Below are 21,264 nucleotides of genomic sequence, written 5' to 3' on the forward strand. Positions count from 1 at the left end.
TTTTAGCAATCCCCCTTGTGTGACGGTAGGTGGAGTCATTCGACTTCCCTGGCATCTTTGGCATTGTAGGCGCCAGAAGTGATGTACGTGGTGCCTATATAGGTGCTGCCCAGGCACGTTGATCTTAGTTCTGGACTATTGTCAAGCTGAGAAGGAATAGATAGTGTACCTGTGAAGTCCAAAAGGATCTCTGAAAGTGAGAAGACAGTTCGCAAAACGAGGAGGATGGGAGGGTCAGTAGGAAATCTGCAGCTAGAGTCTATACCAGATAAAGCATTATCAAAGGTAAGTTACTTGTTCATCTGATAGACAATTATAGCCACAGATTCATTACCTTACGATAGATCCCAAAGAAATCACTCCCAGGAGGCAGGCCTGCGGACTGTTTTAAACTAAGAAATTCCCGAAGACCCAACAGGCAAAATGCTCATCTCACTGGATGAACTGTCGAGGCTGTAGTGTTTCGCAAAGGTGTGCAACAATGCCCAAGTAACTGCCTGACAGATGTCCAGGACTGGGACTGCTCTAGCCAAAGCAGTGGTAGCAGCAGTAGCTCTGGTAACAGCAGTAGCTCTGGTACAGCAAGCTCATTTTCCTTCAGGAAGCTGTTTCATGGCTGCTGCATAGCAGGTCAGAATACAAAGGAAAATCCATTGAGAGATGGTTTCCTTCTGAATTGTCTTCCCTTTCTTTGCCCCAGAAAATCCAACAAAGAGTTGATCGTCCACCCGGATTTCTTTGGTACAATCAATATTGAATGATAAAACTCTTTTTAGATCCAGACGGTGGAGTGGCTCCTCTTCTTTAGAAGAATGAGGTGGGGGGAAATAGTTAGGACATGAAAAGGTGCGAACACCTGTGGCAAAAAGGAAGGGCTAGTTTGAAGAACAAGCTTGTCTGGGAAGGATCAAGTGTAGGGAAGGGTTAACTGACAGCGCCTGCAATTCGCTAACACTCTTGGCAGATGTTACCACAAGGAAGATAGTTTTCAGAGTTAGGCGCCGTAGATGGCAGCTGTGCATTGGCTCAAAATGAGAACACATTAAAGGAGGAGAGAACTAAATTCAAGTCCCAGTGGTGCATACTGAAGGGTGTGGGAGGAAATATATGCTGCAAAATCTAGTCACAACAGATGACTTAAACAGGGAAGGTTGGTCCAGCAACTGTAGAAAGGCGGACATGGCACATATCCTTTAACTGTGCCCAAAGCAAATCCTTACTGGGCTAGAAAGAGAACAAACAGAAGGACTACAGACAAGGGTGCAGACAGAGGATCAATTGATTTAGATGTGCAGCAAAAAATAAACTCGCCCCATTAGGAGCCACAGATGTTTTGTTAGAATAACGCCTGGCTGCCAGAATGACATCACATACTTCAAGAGGGAGATCAAAAACATCCTCAATTGTCGCCTCTCAATCTACACGCATAAAGGTGAAAAGTGGCAAGGTTCAGGTGCAGCGACAGAAGATCCTGCCGAAGGGGCAGTCTGACTGGAGGACAGATGCTCAGGTTCAGGAGTTCAAGATACCATACTCTCTGTGCCCAGTCTGGAGCCACTAAGATGACTTGGGTCCAGTTCCTGATCTTGCTGAGAACTCTGGACAGAAGTGGTATGAGCGGAAAGGCATTTTAGGATTCATGAGCTCCACTCAAGATTAAATGCGTCTCCGAGCAAGAGCCACCTTGGAAACTCCAGTGCAAACAAGTGCTGACATTGCGCATTCTTTGCTGTGGCGAACAGATCTAACCAAAGTTCTCTCCAATCTTGGAATAGACCATGTACCACCTCCGGATGAAGACTCCATTCGTGATCAGCTAGGCATCAACAGCTGAGTTTATCTGTTCTGGTGTTCAGAGAGCCAGCCAGATGTTAAACCACCAGGAATAGGACCTAACGTTCCAGCCATGTTTAGACACATAGAGCCTCTTCACATAGAGTTGACAACTCCACCCCGCCCTGCTTGTTGCAATACCACATGGCGATGGTGTGGTCTGTGAACATCTAAACTAGCCTTCCATTGATGGAAGGAAGAAAGATTTCCATGCAAGACGGATTGCACTCCGTTCCAACAGATTGATATGGAGCGGAGTCTCCGCTAGAGAACAGAGGCATCTGACCACCACCACTCCCAGGTGGACGCCACAACCAAGTGACGCATCTGTCACTACTCTGAGCTCTGGGTAGGGAATAGAGAAAGATCTACTGCTGACCAATCGCTGTCCTTGAGTCACCCGCTCACTGCAGGTTTTCTGCAGTTCCCTTCGATTCCTGGACCAGCTTGAAGAGATTCCCCATATGCTGTGCCCCATGGTCTTCAAGTCCCAAAGTAGAGCCCCAAATGCCAACGGGTATGTTTTATCAACAGGATATAGGAGGCCAGGAGACCCAGAAGCCTCAGTCAGTCTTACCAAAATACTGGATAGAGTCTGAAACACTGGAATCATAGCCTGAACATTTTGGACTCACTGTTCTGGAGGATAAGCCCGAAACTGCACTTAATCCAGAACAGCTCAGATGAAAGGAGTGTCTGAAAGGGAGTCAGGTGTGACTTCAGCACGCTGACCGTAAACCCCAGCGAGTGCAGGGGGTCCGCCATAGTCTGGAGGTGGAAGACAATTGCCTTTAACGAGCCCGCCTTCAACAGCCAATCATTGAGGTAGGGGAAGGCTGGAAACCCTGACTTTTGCAGATGTGCTACAACCACTGCCATCACCTTGATGAACACCTACAGGGCACTGGTAAGGCCAAAGTAGAGTACAGCAAACTGATAATGCTCCTGGCCCACCATAAACAGCAGGTAACATCTGTGAGCAGGCGGGACGGGAATGTGGAAATAGGTGTCCTGCAAGTCCAGAAATAACCATCCAGTGTCGAGGGCAGATAAAACCTGAGACCAGAGTCTTAATTTTCCATTGTCAAGAAGTAATTGATCGGGTGTCCGTATATGGTAGGACAGAGGACTCAATCCTTCTTTGGCACCTGAAATTAGTACTTCCTGTCTCAAGAGCGCAAGGTGGTACTCTATCAGCCGATGTGGGGACGGAGAGAGTGGTGGAGGTGTTTGATTCAACAGGAGACCACAGGCCCACTGGACAATTTGGAGCACCCATTTGTCTGTTGTAATCTCTCTCCAATGGTGCAGATGGCATCCGAATCTGCTGTCACCCGGATGCCCATGCATGAAAGTGGGCAAGCTAAAGAGGCTTTGGCTGTGCTGCTGTCGGGGAGGAAGCAGATTGGGCTGACCTCCGGCTCTGGGCCCCACGAGGTTTGTTGGAGTCGTGTCCACGAAAGGACTGAAACTGCTGCTCATGGTGGCTAGGGGGAATGGCTGTGGCTGATAGCCCCTACCGTAGCCACAGAATGGCCATTAGGCAGAATGCGGCTGTCATGGGGCCACAGAGAGCTCCAATGACCTAGCAGTGGCCTTACTGTCTTTGAATCTCTCCAAGGCCAAACCTGCTTTGTCTTTAAAAAGATGGGTTTCAACGAAGGGCATGTCCATGAGCAAGGCTTGGACATCCCCCGAAAAGCCAGTATCCCTTAACCAGGCATGACGTCTAAGTCCCACCAAAGAAGTAATGGCTCTGCCAAGTGAGTTGGTCATATCCAACTCGCATCTGATAGTGAACTTTGCTGCATCTCATCCTTCAGCAATAGCTTGGAAAAGTATGGCCCAGGCCCCACCTGGGACCATAGGCAGCACTTGCGCAACAAAATCCTTCAGAGTATGGGAATAATGGCCCAATAGGCATGAAGAGGTCACAGACCACAGTGCCATGCTGGCAGAAGAAAAAATCCAACTTTCCAATGGTATCCAGCCTCTTAGATTCTCTTTCCGGTGGTGTGGTAGGTAACACACCAGGACTGATTCAGGACTTTGAGGCCTGAACCACCAGGCTCTCATGGGTAGGATACTGGGTGAGGAAGGCTGGGTGACAGGGTGCGGAGAGAGGACGCCGGGAGATTGCCGTGTGCACCAGTGTGTCTGTGCAAGACTTGGCCCAGGACCCAAGCACATCATTAGTGAGGGCTTCATTGAATGGTAGTAAGGGGTCTGATGGGAATACTCCCAGTTGAATCACTGCCATCAAAACATTTGTTTTTACTTGAACCATGAGCAGTTGTGGGTCCAGCACCAAGGCCACCCGCTGCCCCACCATTGCAACAGAAGCCCCTTCCTCTGTAGCCACTTTGGGAGGAGAGAGGAGGCCAGAGTCTAGTGAAGTATCAAGACCACTGGCCAGGTACTCTTACCAGTTGTCATCAGCCAATGACTCTGCTAGGGGTCAGTCTAGGAATAGGGATCGTCAGATCCTCTTCAGTAAAATAGACCTCCGTCTCCAATGTGGGCCTGGTCGTTGCCATATCTGATTCAGGAGTTCCGATGGGCGCTGGCAGCACCAGAAACGGTGCCACTAGAACAGTCCCTACAGGAGGTTGTGAAGTCTCAGCCGGGCCGGATCCAGATCCACCAACAAATCCCAAGGGGTCGATTGATGCAGAGAGCGAACCTGCCTGCAGAGCTCCATTCAAAGATCTGCCTGAACCTGTAAGACTCAAAGGAGCTCCATGGGATTAATCTGCCTAAAAATGAGACTCATGCCTCAAAACTCTTGGAGTTGGGGAGGGTTACTCTGGCAAATTAGGGGAAGCGCAGAGCAGATCCAGTTTGCAACGTCGGGTGCACAGGAGCGAGGTCGTGATTGTGGTGTTGCTCGCTCTACTTATCCAAAAAATGGGAGCGATGCAGAGAAGTCGAAAATCGGTTCGACTTCTTGGACTTCTTCATGTGGGACTTACCAGAAGAAGTCCTGAAGTGATTCTAAGACTGACGCAAACAACTCCAGGAGCGGTCCTGAGACCTCCCACGCAAACAGCACCTTGAGTGGTGTAGAGTCACGTGGCGAGCAACCAAATGTTTCAAGGTTTGCTCACCTATGCTTTATGCTTCATTGTCCAGCACTCCGCACACTAAGCAAAGTCGTGGTCGTTCTCAAGGCACCACATCCATACCAAATGTGGGTCTGTCACTGACTTCTGTCAATGACCACTGACACCTGTCAATGACCACAGACATCTGTCAATGACCACAGACATCTGTCAATGACCACAGACATCTGTCAATGACCACTGACATCTGTCAATGACCACTGACATCTGTCAATGACCACTGACATCTGTCAATGACCACTGACATCTGTCAATGACCACTGACATCTGTCAATGACCACTGACATCGGTCAATGACAGGCGCCACAAGGTTTAAACCTATTGGTTTTATTCGGGGACATCTAAAAAAAAAAAGAGGAAAAAGGCACGCCAGTCGTCGACAAAATGGTCAAAGTCAGTAAAAAAATTACAGAGGGGAGATCGATCCGGATCAGCAACAACAGATAAAGGTCAGTGCGCTGGGGTGGTGCCTACATAGGTACCACACATGTCAATTACAGCATGGACGATGCCAGCGACCCCAGGCAGAGCCAAACTACTCCACTTTCTGCTGCACAAGGGGGCGTGTTAAAAAATTGCTCAAAATTTGTAAGGTAAAGAATCTGCAGCTATAAGTCTCTATCAGATTGTGGCTTTCACGGAGGTGAGAGGCAACTGCACAATCCTCAAACTGCTGGGATATGTAGGCTTCTCCTTTGGGATATAACAGTTTGAACATGGGCCAGGCAGTGGTTCAAGTTCCCTACTTGGAGCTGTGTGACAGTGGAACAGCCTTTCCCTTCTGCAAGTGCCCTGCACCTCTCTAGGGCTGTAACTTTCCTTGCTGCACACTGCTGTGTACCCCTGCATCGCACTCAATGTTGCCTTTATCATAGGCTTGCCCTACAAGATAGAAGACTCCAGCAACTCCTCACGAATCCGTTAGGATTCTCAGAGTAAAGAGAACATAAAGGGCAAAAGTCACTCCTGCTCTACACTCATTCTCCAAGTCCCCATGTGTTCTGTAAGCACAGTACCACTAAGTTTCAGTATGAGCCTTCACAGAGATGAGCACCTGTCCAAAAGGAGAAGCTTGGCAGTCACTCCCACCTTTTCCCACTCCATATCACTCCATTGCATCTCGGTGCACCTCCTAGCACTTGATGTGGGAGACTCCCCTGAGAATCCAGTTCTACAAGGAGGATGCCACCTGCGCCTGTGGCCTACAAAAATGTTCTCTAGGTATTGCACCACACATCTACCCAATGAGGTCCATATAGTCCAGGTTGAACACAGCCATGTTGCACAGGTTGCTGTTAACATGCAGGAAATCCATAGCTATTAGGTATCTGATGAACCCTGGAGGAGCAGGTACCACCTCCTCAGTAGCCATCAATACTGTCCAATGTCCCACCTTACACAGAGTGCATAAGGATAAAGACTAGAAACTGGTAACTCTATAGAACTCCATAGGGATGTGGCCATGTCAGAGTACCGCAACACTGACCACTTTTAGCAATAGGTGCAAGAAAAAAACAGAACTAACAAATTTGGCCAGAAGTCCATTTACTGTACCTGTACTACCATAGTAGCAGGTTGCAATTTAAGGCATTTATTGGACATGTTTAATCACAAGGCTTGGGTACCGCTGAAATTCTGCAGCTCTCTAGGTGTCCCAGAGCCTCAGTACAGCATTTAGTTTCAGCAAGGTATTTAAACAAGTTCCAGGCAGCATTACTAAAAGCACAGAAGAACAGTGCATCTGGGAGACAAAGAAACCTAGGTAAAGTAAAGGACACACATGCATAGCCCCATGGTCTTAATCCTTGAAAGCGCTTTGCACATTTTCAGTTTATCAAACACATTAAAAAAGGAAGCAGACCAATAAAAGAGTGGAAACAAAAAATTCCACATTCACCAATGTTTTGTTACAATTACTTCAGATTGTATCCCAAAATGAAAACTGTTAATATCTCACACATTTTAACACTTCATGCATGTTAAGCATTTATCACGAATGATCTGTTTGTTTGTACATACTGCTTGCTTATCTTTAGTCAGTATCGGCTAAGCATACTTAAAAGCACATAGCGACTCAACACCAATACCTTCTGCGGCTGGTTTTGAGGTAGATGTACGTGTCCAAAACGTCTTTGGATTATTTTTAAAAAGGCTAAAATTAAATCCTAAAAGAAAAATACAATTCAGAAGTGAACACTTTAGTCAGTAGTGGTTTGGATGTAGGTACGAGAACTGAAACTTTTACCCCATTTTTTCCCATTAATCTATAATTTACAGATACCTACTAAAACATTTCAGTCAACCGTATGTACAACGCAAGCACTCCAGTAGCACAAATATTTCCGAGCAAAATGTACCATCTGCAGAGAAATGCTTTCATTTTAACAACACCCATTCCATACATGCAGCACTGTAATTATTCATCAATTTAAGAGTTCTGTAAGGTTCTGCGCATTCCCGTCGGGTTATTTGAGAGCACGGAAGGTACAGCAAACAGTATACAATGAACAAGGGTCTGGGAAATTAAAAGTCTGATCCTGCCTGATGTAATCAAGTTCAATATTACATAAGTTTGAAAGATTGGTTTTAGGTTGTTTTGTGAACTGCATGTTTGTTTATTTGCTAGTTTCTCCATCATCTGGAGCATTCTTTCAGCAGTTTAAATGTTTGATATAGGCTTAATTGTGCAGTCACTAAAGGTAGGTTTCTGATTGGAGCTCAACTGGCAGGATTAAAAATGTAAAGAATGATGGAGGGGAGCAGCAATAAGGGCTGTTTTTAATAGTATTAGGGGCTTTTTCCCTAGTTGGCTTTGATACGTATGTAGACCTCAAAATTGATCCTGGCAGCCTCTCGGATTGTATGGCTGGTTTAGTGTGGTCAGGTTTGCAAAGGTTGTAGTAGTGTGGATTTTGTAACCTTTGGAACCTACAGAGTTTCTTGTGTAGACTATATTACAGCAGTGAAGTTGTGTCAAGAGCTGAACTCTTGGGACTCCTACCAGTCATTGATCAAGAATAGCCACAGGCTTTTCAAGAGGACATAGATTTACATGTTTAAGCCCTTGGTCACTGTGCTGATTTAGGACATGAAGGACAGCCAAGAGAATCCCCCCCGTTTCTGACCATCAAATAGGTAGATGGACGTTGTCTGAGGCCTATTGTCCAGATGAAAGGTAGTAATTTGGGATGAGCTCCTCATGCTATTACACTCGGTTTTATCTCTGTTCATGCACTACAAACTTTTCTAGTAGGTCTAGGTAAAACTATTTTTGCTATGTGACACATATTTTCAGGGCTTCTAGGACTAATATAGGAAGCCTATAACTTCTAAGCTCCAGAAAAGACAAATTTGTAGCAGAAATCTTTAATTAAAGCTCTGCCGGGAGGGCAGGTCCCTTAAGAGCAGTGTAGGTGTGTGTACCTATCTAAAACCGCCAGTAGGTAAAATATATATATATATATATATATATATATATATATATTTATATCACCTATTGGCAGGCACCAGTAGGTAGTTAAAATTAGGACAAAAGTTTCCATATGAAAAACTTTTTTGTTTTGCCAATAACTTTGGCACTGCTTGATGAATCTTCAACAAATTTTCAAAAAACGTCCCCTTTTTGGTTCAGCTGCTGTGTTGAAGGTTTTGGGGTGATCTGACAAGTCAGGGCCGAGAAAAAAAGGGGGTCCCAAAACATTTTCCCCATGTCTATGGGTATTCTTTTAACAAGACTACAGCCCAAACTGCTGAACGGAATTACATCAAATTTGGCAGAAAGCTAGATGCTGGTCCAGAAAGTGTGCTTTTTCTGATTTGGTGTAAATCCATTCAGTAGTTCCAGAGTTATTTAAGTAAAAACAAAACAAAGATATCTGGGAGCTCAAAATCCTACTGAAACCCTACAGAAATTTGATTCGCTGCCAACACTTCAACCCGGAAACATTAGCAACCATCTTGGGACTCGGTTGAACAGAGTTCCAAGGTGGGAGGGGGGATTGGGGTAAGAACCACCCTGAACCCTGGGCCTCTTAGAGGGGTCACACTAGGATGCCACAGGGCCTCTAAACAAAGCAACAACAACAACAAAAAATCAGCAGGATACATGGATCCAGCTGAAAAAATAAAAATTTTAAAAATAAAGCACGGACTCAATTGCTTTGTTCATTATCGGCCCCCGGGTGGGTTAAGTTCTGGGGGCATTATGTAAAAAAGATGGGGGGGGGATTTGCAGAGTGATGGGGAAAGGGGGCCTGGCTTCTGAAGACCTCTCACAGATCCTGCTGTGTGGGCCTTACTGGAGGTAACAGGTGGACGTTGGTGGCTCCCCAAAGACCCTCTGGAGCCAACAGGATTTCATCCCCAAATCATCACTGCACCAGGAGGTGCGTTTGCAGAGTGGCTGAGAAAGGGGCATGGCCTCCGAAGGTCATTAAGCAATTGCGCTGTGTGGGACTTACTGGAGGTAAAAGGAGTAGTTGCTGGCTCTCAAGGACTTCCTTCTGGGCCAACTACCCCTCCTCAGCTAACTCCGCTAATTAGAACTGCTGAATTTCACTGGTTTTGTATAAGTGATACCTCAGCCTGTCCCTGTAACCTTTGTTTTTTCAGTGAATATATATTACATAATGTTGACAATTTATGGTCCTTGTTCTTTATTAATCTTCAATTCCTTTTTCACGATATGGCACCTTGGAGGCTGCAATATATATCTCTAGATCTTTCATCATCTTTTAATCCATTCAAGTATAGGCAGTTGAAGATCATAAAAATAAATATTTTGAGAAGAGGTCTTTAAAAAAAAAGTATGTTTTTTACATGTTTTTTTATCATGTGAACTAAGATTTAATATTTGTAGATCAGGAAGGGCAGTACTAACTGTATGGAGCCATATAGCTCCAAATAAAAAAAGTCCAGTCAAGATTGGTGAATTAGATTTGATATACAGTCGTTAAAAAACAACAGAAAAAGGCATACAAGATATGGGGAGATGCGAGTAACCCAAAGTGAAATTTATATCAGATCATGTGAGATGCTGGGAAGTAGTGTTTATTTATTTATTCAGAGTTTTATATAGTGCTGGCCAGACCCGAGGGTATCAGAGCGCTTTACAACAGTCGGAATGGGGAATCACACAAAAAAACAGTAGTATAAATATTGGTTGGAAGTCTCAGCACGCTGCGCAACGTTAAGGCAAGGAAGTCCTGAAATAACCTAGTTGTGTGCATGTTGTCATGAGCTGAACCTCTTTCAGGGAGGGGGGGAACGAGGCAAGGGTCGGGGAGGTGGAGGAGGAAGGTCTTAATGTCGGAGTGTCAGTGTGCTGCAATACGCAGGCTTATGCGCTTCGTAGGCGGCTATTGGTTCGGGAGGAAACGATTGAGGAAGGTCTTTGAGATGTTTTTTTAATTGTACAAAGGAGGGGATAGTCCTGATATGGGCTGGAATGCTGTTCCAGATTTTGGGCGCATTTCCAGCAAAGGACCAGGCAGCGTTTTTTTGTTTGCGTGTTTTCAGAGGGATGAGTAGTAGAGTGTTGGAGCTCCTGAGGTTCCTTGTCTGACCGGCCTTCTTGAGTTTGGAAGCCAGGTAGTCGGGTTTCCCAGCGTGCAGGGCTTTGTGCGTGATGCAGGCAGTTCTGAAGCTGGCACGCATTTCGACTGGGAGCCATTTTAGTTCTGTGAGTGCGGGTGAGATGTGTTCCTATTTTTTAACTCCGGTGACCATTCTGGCTGCTGCATTGAGAGTTGTTTTGAGGGGGCTAGGTGGGACTTTGCTGTACCAGTGAGGACTGCATTCCCGTAGTTGAGTCTAGACAGCACAAGTGATTGAGTGGCTTGTTTGAGGTCCTTGGGCGGGATGAAGGGTTTTATTTTGTTGAGTAGCTTTAAATTGAGGAAGGCACTCTTTGCAGAGTTCTTAATGTGTTTGGCCATGTCAAATTTTGGGTCTAGGGTGATTACTAACGATTTTACAGAGTTAGCCAGGGTGAGATTTCCGTTGAGAGCATCAATAGCTTTTAACCATTCTACGATTTGAGGGTTCTCTTTGTTGGAAATTAGGAGGATTTCTATTTTGTCATGGTTGAGTTTTAGGTGGTTTATTGATATTCAGAGCTCGACTTCTCTTAGAGTGTTGTTGAGTCTCTGAATGTCATCAATGGAGGAGGTTTTCAGATAGATCCGGGTGTCGTCTGCATATAGGTGGAAGGGGATGTTGGCTTTTTTGAGTATGATGGTGAGGGGTTCCATGTAGATGTTGAAAAGTTGCGGGGAGGGCACTGAGCCTTGGGGGACACCCCTGCTGACGGGGTGTAGGTCGGACAAAGTTTTTGAGTTTTATTCTTTGGGTACGTTGTGTAGGAAAGAGGAGAACCATTGTAGGACCACCTCATCTACACCTACCCTTTCTTGCAGAACCTTAATGAGTAGATTATGACCAACCATGTCGAAGGCTGCAGATAGGTACAGTAGAATGAGTAGGCAACATTGGTTCGTATCGAGTGACTTGTGGATATCGTCTATGACGTTAAGAATGATGGTCTGGGTACTGCAGCCTTTTCTGAAGCCCGATTGGTGGGGATCTAGAAGGTTGATGCTGTTCATGTGCTGGGTCAGTTGTAGGACGAGGAACCTTTCGAGGATTTTGGATAGGAGAGGGTGATCACTGCATAGAGAGTGTTGCCGTAGTCCAGGCCGCTGGAGATGAGGTCCTAGGTGATGGTGCATCTTGATCTTCGGAGTAGCAATTTGAATTACTTACTAAGAATGCAGAGGATGAAGAAGCAGGGGGAGGAATACAGAGTTGACCTGAGTCATTATGGTTAGATTGTTTTCCAGAATGATGCCTAAATTCTTAGAGTGGTCAGTGGGGGTAAGAGTCGGTCCGAGCTTTAAGGGTCACCAAGATGTGTCCCAATGGGAGCTCTTGTTTCTGAAAATCAGTCCTCCATATCTTGCCAGTGTTGAACTTTAGGAAGTTCTTCATCCAGTTGGCGGTAACAGTTATAGAAGTTGGTCTTGGTGTTGGTAGTGGCTTCGGAGAGGATGAGTTGTGTATCGTCGGTGTAGGATATGATATGGAGTCCTTGGGTATTGGAGATGCTGGGCAGAGGTGTCATAAGTGTTGAAGAGGGTATGGCGGAGCGAGTATCTCTGAGATACTCCACAGATGATTTTCTTGGGTTTGGAGGAGAAGGTGGACCATTTACATTCTTCCAGTGAGGAAAGAGGCAATACATTTGAGAGTGGCTCCTTGAATGACTATGTTGTGCAACCTTGTAATGAGAGTGTGGTGGGAGACCGTATCAAAGGCTGCTGAGAGGTCTAGAAGGATCAGAGCCGCAGCCTCTCCTCAGATGATGCCGGTAGCAGTGATAAGGGCTGTCTCGGTGCTGTGGTTGCTACGGAATCCGGATTGGGAAGAGTCAAGTAGGAGGTTCTGTTCCAGATGTGAGGAGAGTTGTTGGTTGATGGCCTTTTCTAATACTTTGGAAGGGAGCAGGGAGACTGATCAGTGGTTATGGAGTTTGCTGGGGTCTGCCAATTGTTTCTTTAGTAGGGCGTTGCCTTCTGTGTGCTTTCCAGTCCTAAGGAAAGGTGGCTGTGGCAATTGAAGTGTTCAACAAGGTGGTGAGTACGTGGCTGATTCTGGCTTCACCTCGGTTGAGGATGTGGTGAGGGCATGGGTCGGTTGGAACCCGTGAGTAGATCGAGGTCATGATGGAGGCTGTGTACTGTGGGGCGAGCTGGCTCATTTGGTTAGTCAGATGCCTGTGATGTTAGCAGGTTTGTAGTGTTGCTTGAAGAAGTTGATGGCCTTTGGCTGGGGTTTGAAGTTTCTGTAGATGTTGGTGATCTTGTCATGGAATAAGTTTGCAAGGTCAACACAGAGTTCCTGTGAGGTGTAATGTTTGTTGCAACTGAGGGATTGTAGAATTCTTTGACGATGTTGAAGCGTTCTTTGATGTTATTGGAGCTTGATTTGATGTGCTATTCTTTGATTCTCTTAACTGTCTGTGGTAGAGGATGAGGGCAGTTTTGAAAGCGGTCTTGTCAGTCATGTCCTTGCTGGAGCGTCATCTTCTTTCAAGTTGTTTAGTGGTTCTGAGGTCTTGAATGTACCAGATAGCCTGCTTGGTGGACCTTCTGTGGGTTTTGTTGCTGATGGGAGCAACACTGTAGGTGCAGTCGGTGATCCAATTGATTTAGTTTCTGACGTTCTGGTGTAGGTTTGGTGGAGATGCGGTGGCTGGTGCTGATCAATGTGTTCTTTGAGACTGCTCCAGCTGCGGTGGGGGGCGTTGGGCAGACTGTGGGCGGAGGTCTGTGAGCTGATGATGTTTAAGTGGATCATGGAGTGGTCAGTCCAAATAAGTTCTGGGATGTGGAGAAGATGGCGTCTTGCGTGTGACCTGCAGTGTTCATGGGTTTGTGGATGTTTTGGGTAAGTTTGACATTGTTCATGCTGTCGAGGACGTTGGCAGTGTTGATGTCATTGTGGTCGTCAAGATGAAAGTTGAGGTCACCGAGGAAAACGCAGTTGTTGGAGTCTATGGCAAAGGGTCGATGAAGACTACGCAGTTGCAGAAGGGTGGACGTAGTCCTACAGGACGGTAGGGGAGGGTGCCCCTGAAGATGGTTTTGCTCTCTGTTTTGAGTCAGAAGTTGAGGTGGTCCATGGTTTGTGGTGGTGCACTGGATGGATTCCTTGTGTATGATGGCGATCCCTTTGCCAGGCTTATTGATGCAGTTGCAGTGGGTGATCTTCTTTCCTTCGGGCATTGCAGTGGTGATGTTGAGCGTGGAAGTTGGGGTTGAGCCAAGTCTCAGCAAGGAAGAGGACCTCGGGTGTAAGGGTGGAGATGAGGTCCCAAATCTCTGTGGTGTGTTTGCACAGCGAGTGTGTGCTGAGATGGGCGCCCGCGAGTTGATGTTTTTCTTCAGTTGGTGTCTATGGTTTGTGCGGGTTGGGGCTGGTCAGTGGGCTAGTGTACATGCTGTGGCAGCTGAAGTGGCAGTGGGTGCAGATGAAAGGCCCTACTGTGTGGCGCAGTGGCAAGGTTTGTTGCGGTGTATGGATGTAGAGCTCGAAGAGGGTGTAACTGAGGAGGGCCAGGGGTAGTGGTGCTCGGCGTGGTCCAGGCATGAACAGGCGCAGACAGAGTTGCACTACGGCCTGCATTAAGTATGTCCTGGGATGGGCAGGGCTTCAGTTGGCAGGAAGAATGATGAAAGGGAAAACCCGGGTGCAGAAGAAAAAAAATCAGGCAGGAGTGGTGTCACTGGATCAGGCTGGACCAAGCAGGAACTGGAGGCCACAAGTAAGTGGTCAGCTAGATGCCCAGGCGTGCGTGTGCATAAAATAAAGTATGTAAAAAGGTCAATGGTGTAAGCAGCACTGGGCAAATAAACGCAATAGGAAGGATGCAGAGTGTAGAAAACATATGAAAGGAAAAGCGATGAATAGATGCACGAAGGAAGATCATGAGAAGTGATGAGTAAAGGTGACTGGACAGTGACTACAGATTACTACAACCAAAGATAAAAAAAACTTTTAATAGAGTAATGAAGACTTTTCTAGTTAATTCATACTGTGGCATAGGTGTAATCACAATCTAAGATAAGCAATGCATGGCATTCCTTAACTTTGTTGCTGGGGAGCAAAGATATTCTAAAGTGTCTTATATCTTGTACAGAAAAGTAGGTGGCGGCCCACAGAAAGGAGTAGAATGAAAAACCTTGATCTTCAGCAAAAGAGATGAGGGAAATCGTCCTGAACGCACTATAGATGATCACTGAATAAGCAGTCTTTGGTGATGAATCACAGTGATCGACAGTCAAACTCTCTATCACGGTAAATATTTTGTTCAAGGGTCTAAACAATTAAGATTATTTTGGTCTTTTATGGGAAGATGCTAGTGCATCAGCAATATAGTATCAATCCACATCAAACTCTAAATCAAAACATTTAACGTTCGGAAGAACATATATAAACTGAAGTTAACTGAGCACACATTCTTGGGATTCCCTACTCAGAATGATAGGGAATTCTGAGATTATGACAGATAATCAAAAGAAAAACCTATTTCTGTAGACTTGTAACATGTAAAATGAGTAATACCGGTTCAAAGAAAACTAGAAATAAAACAAATCTACTTCTAGGAAAGCTCAATGAATGAAGATGCATGATGAGGAGAGCAAAAACAATTATTTTAGCTGCTTGAATGAAATACTAAATAGCTACATTTTAATGAATTAGTCTTACCTTTTACTGGTATTTGAAAAGCATTGGTTTGCAAGGATCCTTTCAATGCTGAGGACACCACTGCATTTTCGGACATCTTGTTTAAATTACTGGATGAACTATCATGTGAATTCTCTCCTGTACTGAAGTCCAACTTTTTCACAGTAATATCTTGGGATACAGAGTTTTTTTTCTCACTTCTGGTCTCTGGAGGAGTGTAGCTGAAGCCAAACAGAGCCCCAGATGCTAAAGTGCTGCCAAAAGTAAATGATGTTGGTTTTTCGCAACTAAAAATGTTTTTTACAGAATCCGAACCAAACACAAACTTTGGGGGAGAAACAACTGCTTTTGTGGGAGTAGCAGATGAGTTGGATATATCTGATTTCTCATGAGTAGGATCTTTAGTGTCAATATCTGTTCTCTCTTTACTTGTTTCTTCCAAAACTCCAACAGCCAGCTTGCCACAAGGGGATACCCTTGGTGTGTTACCACGGGATGAAAGAGGTGTAAGCAAGGTCTCTTTTTCTAGAGATTGTTTTGCTTCTTCAAAAATCTGTTTAAATGAGTCTGCAACATCCTGAAGTTTAAAACGAACTGCAAACATTTCCAATTTTCCTTCACCCTCAGAAAAGTCATGAGCTGTCCAAACCCAAGCTCGTTCAGTCCCAATCATGGGTTTTAAATCTAGGTCTGCAGTAATCCTGTGATTGGCACAAAGTTTTAGCACCTGGTCCCGTCTCATGAGTACGCGAACAATTTTTGTATCATAATTCTGCAAGATCTTTAAATCACCAATACCCTTTTCCTTCCATTGATTAGCGTCTTTATCAAATCTATAGAGCTTTGCTCTGTGGCAAAAAACAACTTGTTCATTTTCTTCACCACTTGAAACTTCAACCAAATCTGGCAAAGGTACGACAGGTTCAAAGTATTGTCCATCTTTTTCATCTTCTTGATTAATGTCGGACTCATCGTCTGTGCCTACAGAGACCCTACTTTGGTTTAATTTGATGGGAGATTTTGAAGGACTTAAAACTGGTTGGAAGCTGAAGTTAAACCCTGCTGTAGAGTCACCAAAACGAAAGAGGTTTGTTTTCTCAGGACTACTTGCCAAAGGAGAAGCGTACACAGAGTTGTCCAAATTATCATTTAAAGCTTCCTCCCGTAGATCATAGTTATCCCATTCTAGAGTTGGCCCAGTACTTTCAGCATGAGGCTTAATCACTAAACCAGATGTGTTACTCATAGAACTTAGGTTCCTACTGTCTTCCTCAGGACGAGTTGCTCTGTCTTCTGTTAAAAAGGTCTTCATGTCTTTCAAACCAGTTTTCATTTCTTCTGCCTTTTGTATCAGTTGTGCAGATCTACCAGTATCAACCAGTTTATGAGGGGTCTGAAGCGGTATATCCAGTAACAACATCTGACACTCTTCAAATTTATGTCTAAATTCTTCAGCTTGCTCAGGAGATTTAAACTTAGCAGCCAACTGTTCCAGTTTGGCATCGCCATCAGAAAAATCACTGGCTAACCACATCCAGGCTCGATCAGAACCAGATAATGGCTTTAGGTTCATTGTGGTGGTTATCCAGTGGTTAGCGCATACTTTAAGCACCTGCTCACGTCGCATGAGGATTCTGAGCTTACCATTGTCTTGATTCCTAAGGATTTTCAGATTACCCACCCCACGTTCTTTCCACTGACTTGTATCCGGATCAAACCTGAACAATTTCACTCTTTGCGAGTAGAGAACCTGCTCTTCCTCTTCTCCGGTTACAAGCTCAACTTTTTCTGGCAACTGCACCACAGGTTCAAAGTGGATATCATCACGTTCCTCTGTGTGATACAGTTCATCACCTCTCTCTTGCTCTGAAGACGTGTTAAGTTGCCCTCGAGAAACATTTGTGGTTGAAAATAATTTTTCACCTGCCCGTGAAAAACCTTTGAATTCTGGATCTTTTTTACCAAATTCATAGCCTTTCTCAGATGAAGACTTTGCAAGATCAGCAAAAGTAAATGTGTTGTCGTTCAGTCCAAAAAACATTTCACTAGTTTGCTTGTTGGTTCCTTCCACTATAAGACTAGTTTTGTTTTCTGCAGATTTAACCTTTATTTCACTTACAGAATCCTTCTGAACACTGTCAGCAACTTCCTTCACACCACCTTGTTTTGAATCATTTTTGTTAGGTTCCTGTATACCAAATTTAAAGCCACCTGGTGGAACAGGCATTGAAAAGCTGAAGCCTTCCTTTCCAGTCTTAGCTTCAGAAGTGGAAGATGGAATTTGAAATTTGAACGTTGATGAAGTTATTGTTTGTTCATTGGTTCCAAATTTAAAACTGCTTTCTGGAAAAACACTTTTAAATCCTGATCCAGATTGTCCATCAGTAGGTTCAGAGAGCTTACTCTTCAAACTAAACGTAAAGGCTGAAGATGCTAGAGTTGCTGAAGGGACAGTCTTCGCACTTGGATTTGGGGTCTGGCAGGATGCACAGTTTACCTGGCAGATTTCATTTCTCACCAAACATGTTGGGCAATCCCACTGCCCTTCCTTCTTCAGAAACTGTGCCCCAAAACCTGAAAGTTTTAAGGTGCTCGTCTCCGAGCTAGAACCAAACTTGAAACTGGGAGCAGATGGAAACGTCACTGTAGTCCCAAGTGTTGCCTGTGGATTAGGGGTCAGACATGACACACAACTTGCAGAAGAGGCTTCATTTCTTACCAAACACACATTGCAATCCCACTGACCTTCCTTTAAGGAAAAGCGTGATCCAAAGTCACTTTTCACAGACGTTGAAAGGTCACATGATCCCAATTTCTTTGAAGATGCTTGCTGACTAGATCCCACAACACTGCCTGTGTTTGGAGTCATGCACGCTACACACAATTTTGCAGTTGGTTCATTTGTCACCAAGCAGACACTGCAATCCCACTGGCCTTTCTTTTTTTTTAAGTGCTCACTGAATCCACCTGAAGCAGAAGTTACCGGTGCTTTACTGAAACTAAATTTTGGTAGTGTTGGAACACTTAACATAGCAATATTTCCAATGCCGGCTGGTGGAATTACTTTGCTACTTATATGTGGTGAAGCTGTCTGACAAGCAACACAAACTGAGGCAGAGGGATCATTTCTAACACAGCAAACATCACAATCCCATTCTCCTGGTTTCTTGGCAAACTGAAGTGCAAAGTCTGAACCTCCTCCAGAAGACTTGGCAGGAGCCCTAGTTTCTTTACTTGGTGCCTCTTTGAAAGTAAGAACACTTTGGTGGGGAGTGTTACTGGCAGCTGGCAACTCCAACAGCTTTTGGGCGTCTTCAAATTTTTGCTTGAATAGAGTTGCTTCTTCTGGTGTTTTGAATCTAATGGCAAGCTGTTCAGGTTTAGCCATTTCATCGGCATAATCCAATGCATGCCATACATAGGACTTGTCTGAGCCAGCATTCGGCTTTAGTGTCATATCTGGATTAATGTAGTGATTAGCACAAATTTTTAACACTTGCTCACGTCGCATCAAGAGTCGTATTTTGCCAGATTTCTTATGCCTTAGAATTTTTACAATACCAATACCCCTTTCCTTCCATTCCTTCAATTCCGCATCAAACCGGAAAAGCTTGGCTCTGTTAGAGAATAATTCTTCTTCGTCCTCTTCACCAGTCTTGACTTCAACCTTGTCAGGAAGAGGAACAACAGGTTCAAAATGTGGACCGTCATCGTCAGCAGCTCCCAGAATGCTTCCTCCATCCAATTCATGACTTTTATCTGCAGCTTCTGCATTTGGAGTTTCAAATGCAATCTTTACAGAATCTGGGAAACTGAATGGCTGATCGTCATTGCCAAAAAACAAAGGAGTTTTATTTTGACTTTGTGTAATAGTGTCTGTAAAGCAGTGTTCCGAAAAAGATTTGCTACCAAAATTAAAGCGATTTTGCTGATCAGTTGTTGGTTCCTGCACTGTGTAACCATCTTGATAAGTTTTATCTGAAGTCAAAAGTCCAAAAAGACTTTCGCTGCCAGTGAATGTAGTGCTGGGTGCCACAATCTGTGGTGAAGTAAATGTGAAGTCCCCATCATTGCATTTGAAATTAGAATTAAATTTGAAAGATGATGGAGCAGCTTGTCCTGGAGTTATGAATGGTGACACTTTTGTGGCCTCAGTTTGCATGGTTGGGCCAAAATGTGTCTTGCCAAAGTCAACAATCTTGGAGTCTGAACTCCGAGGTCCCATGGAAGGCTTTGTGAAATAGCCTGGTTCAGGTAAGGGTGGGTTAGCGCTAGCCGGTGGAATACTGTAGTTGTAGTACTCATCACCACGGGGAGAAAGAAGTCCTGGTGCAGGAGATTCAAAGCGGATTGGCGCACCATAGATTTCTTGTGTAAAGACACAGGATGATGAATTCTGGAGAGGTGGTGTGTGCATCTGTGGTTGATATCCATATACATGTTGCTGGGGCGCAAGCCTGTTCACCCCATAGACTGCAGCCTACAAAAGAAAATTTAAAAATAGTTTTAAAAAAAGCTTTGCGTGTGTAACCTTTTAGATTAGTTATATGACATAGATGTACCTCAATCTCCATTAAATAAACAGTATTGAAAACAGTAGTCACTAATAAAATACCATTAATTCTTTTACGACTTCCTCTATATAGAATTACATTAAAATAACATTTCAATTTAATAGTGCAGTGGTGTAGCCTAACAAGGGAATGTAGGTGATGTGATCCGTGCGAGCACTACATCACACTGTGTTTTAAAGCAATACATATCGGTCGATGACTGATTGACAGAAGTGAAATGGCAGGTGGTTGGAGACTTGCCTGCCGTTTCAAGGATATTAGGCAAACCAATTGGTGAAAAATTAACCATATGAATCTGTGTGACAGACAAAGATGTGGGTGCCATCTTGTTCCCAATCTTCTCAGCTGGGGAGATGTGCGAGATGGAAGTCTTTGCAGCGTCTGTGGGGAGGCAGAGAGACTCAAGCTGCCTAAATAGTGGAGCAGTCCAGAATGATCTTCCTTAAACAGGCATACAGACACACAAAATGAATGGATTCTGACCAACTGCTCCTGCGCTCTGCATTGATCATTAATATATTTTTAGCGCCTCGTTAATTGAGAGAATATACCAGTGTTGTGTAGTCCCATACTCTGCACCAATTATCTTTTATTTAACACCTGGCTAGAAACAGAGGGAAAAGGAACCATTGAAGGACCTGCTTCTGGCGAAAAGCATTAAAGTGGAATGACCTTCAGTCTTAACGACCTTCAGTCTTAACGACATCATCGGCTGTTAGTAACACTGCTTTAGCACCAATGTCCATCAACACTTATGAACTACCTGCAAAAACTCTGAAGGAGATAAAATTGGAAGTTGATACCATAATGACTTATTGAAGACCTCTCTTGGAACCTGAAAAGTACATTACATCTCTAGGCGACAGAGCTGATGATCTATAGAGAATAGTCTGTGACTGAGGTGAGAACATCACCTAGGCATTAATGTACTATGCTTGAAAAAGAATTATGATTAATTATTGCTGGTACAAGAGAACTTGGAGAACAGGTGTAGATGCAATAGCACTTGCACAAGGGCATGCTTAAGAATGGTAAAAAGCAGGAGATTCGCAACTATTTCAAAACACAGAAAGACCGACTGATACAGCTTGATCGGACAGAAGGGATATTGGAATCTGCAGGCTCCAAGAAATTCTTATGCCTTGAGTGGGACAGTATTCACTTGTGCCACAATCTGTAGGTTTCTCCTGTGAAGAGGAAAAAACTTAAGGTCAATGACTGACTATCTATATACTCATTAAGTGACTACCAAATGGGCTAGCCATTACATCGGTTTGTTTTGTCACATGGGCATAGAGTGAAGAGGACAGCTTGATCTCTGATTCAGAAAACTAGACGATTCTTTGGATGAATGACACAGGAAGCAGCACGTCAATAGGCACAAGTAAGCAAGGGAGCATGGGAGCTGTCCAGTGGTCATCGTCACTTGAAGAAAGATGAGAGTGAATTACTCTCCAATAGAATATTTATTTTACTTTATTGTTGTTAGC

The 21,264-nt window shown here is 44.4% G+C and overlaps 1 protein-coding gene across 2 annotated transcripts in view; it reads right to left on the reverse strand.

The window, feature by feature from the left end:
* LOC144773229 (E3 SUMO-protein ligase RanBP2-like) overlaps nt 1-21,264 on the reverse strand; it is an 827,846-nt gene that overhangs the window by 285,936 nt on the left and 520,646 nt on the right. For both annotated transcript variants that reach the window (XM_078658128.1, XM_078658127.1), the window contains exon 20: nt 15,222-19,680. In XM_078658128.1, the coding sequence (XP_078514254.1) occupies nt 15,222-19,680 (4,459 nt within the window). The remainder of the gene's footprint in view (nt 1-15,221; nt 19,681-21,264) is intronic.

This window comes from Lissotriton helveticus, chromosome 8, assembly GCF_964261635.1.
Source record: "Lissotriton helveticus chromosome 8, aLisHel1.1, whole genome shotgun sequence".
Lineage (NCBI taxonomy): Eukaryota > Metazoa > Chordata > Amphibia > Caudata > Salamandridae > Lissotriton > Lissotriton helveticus.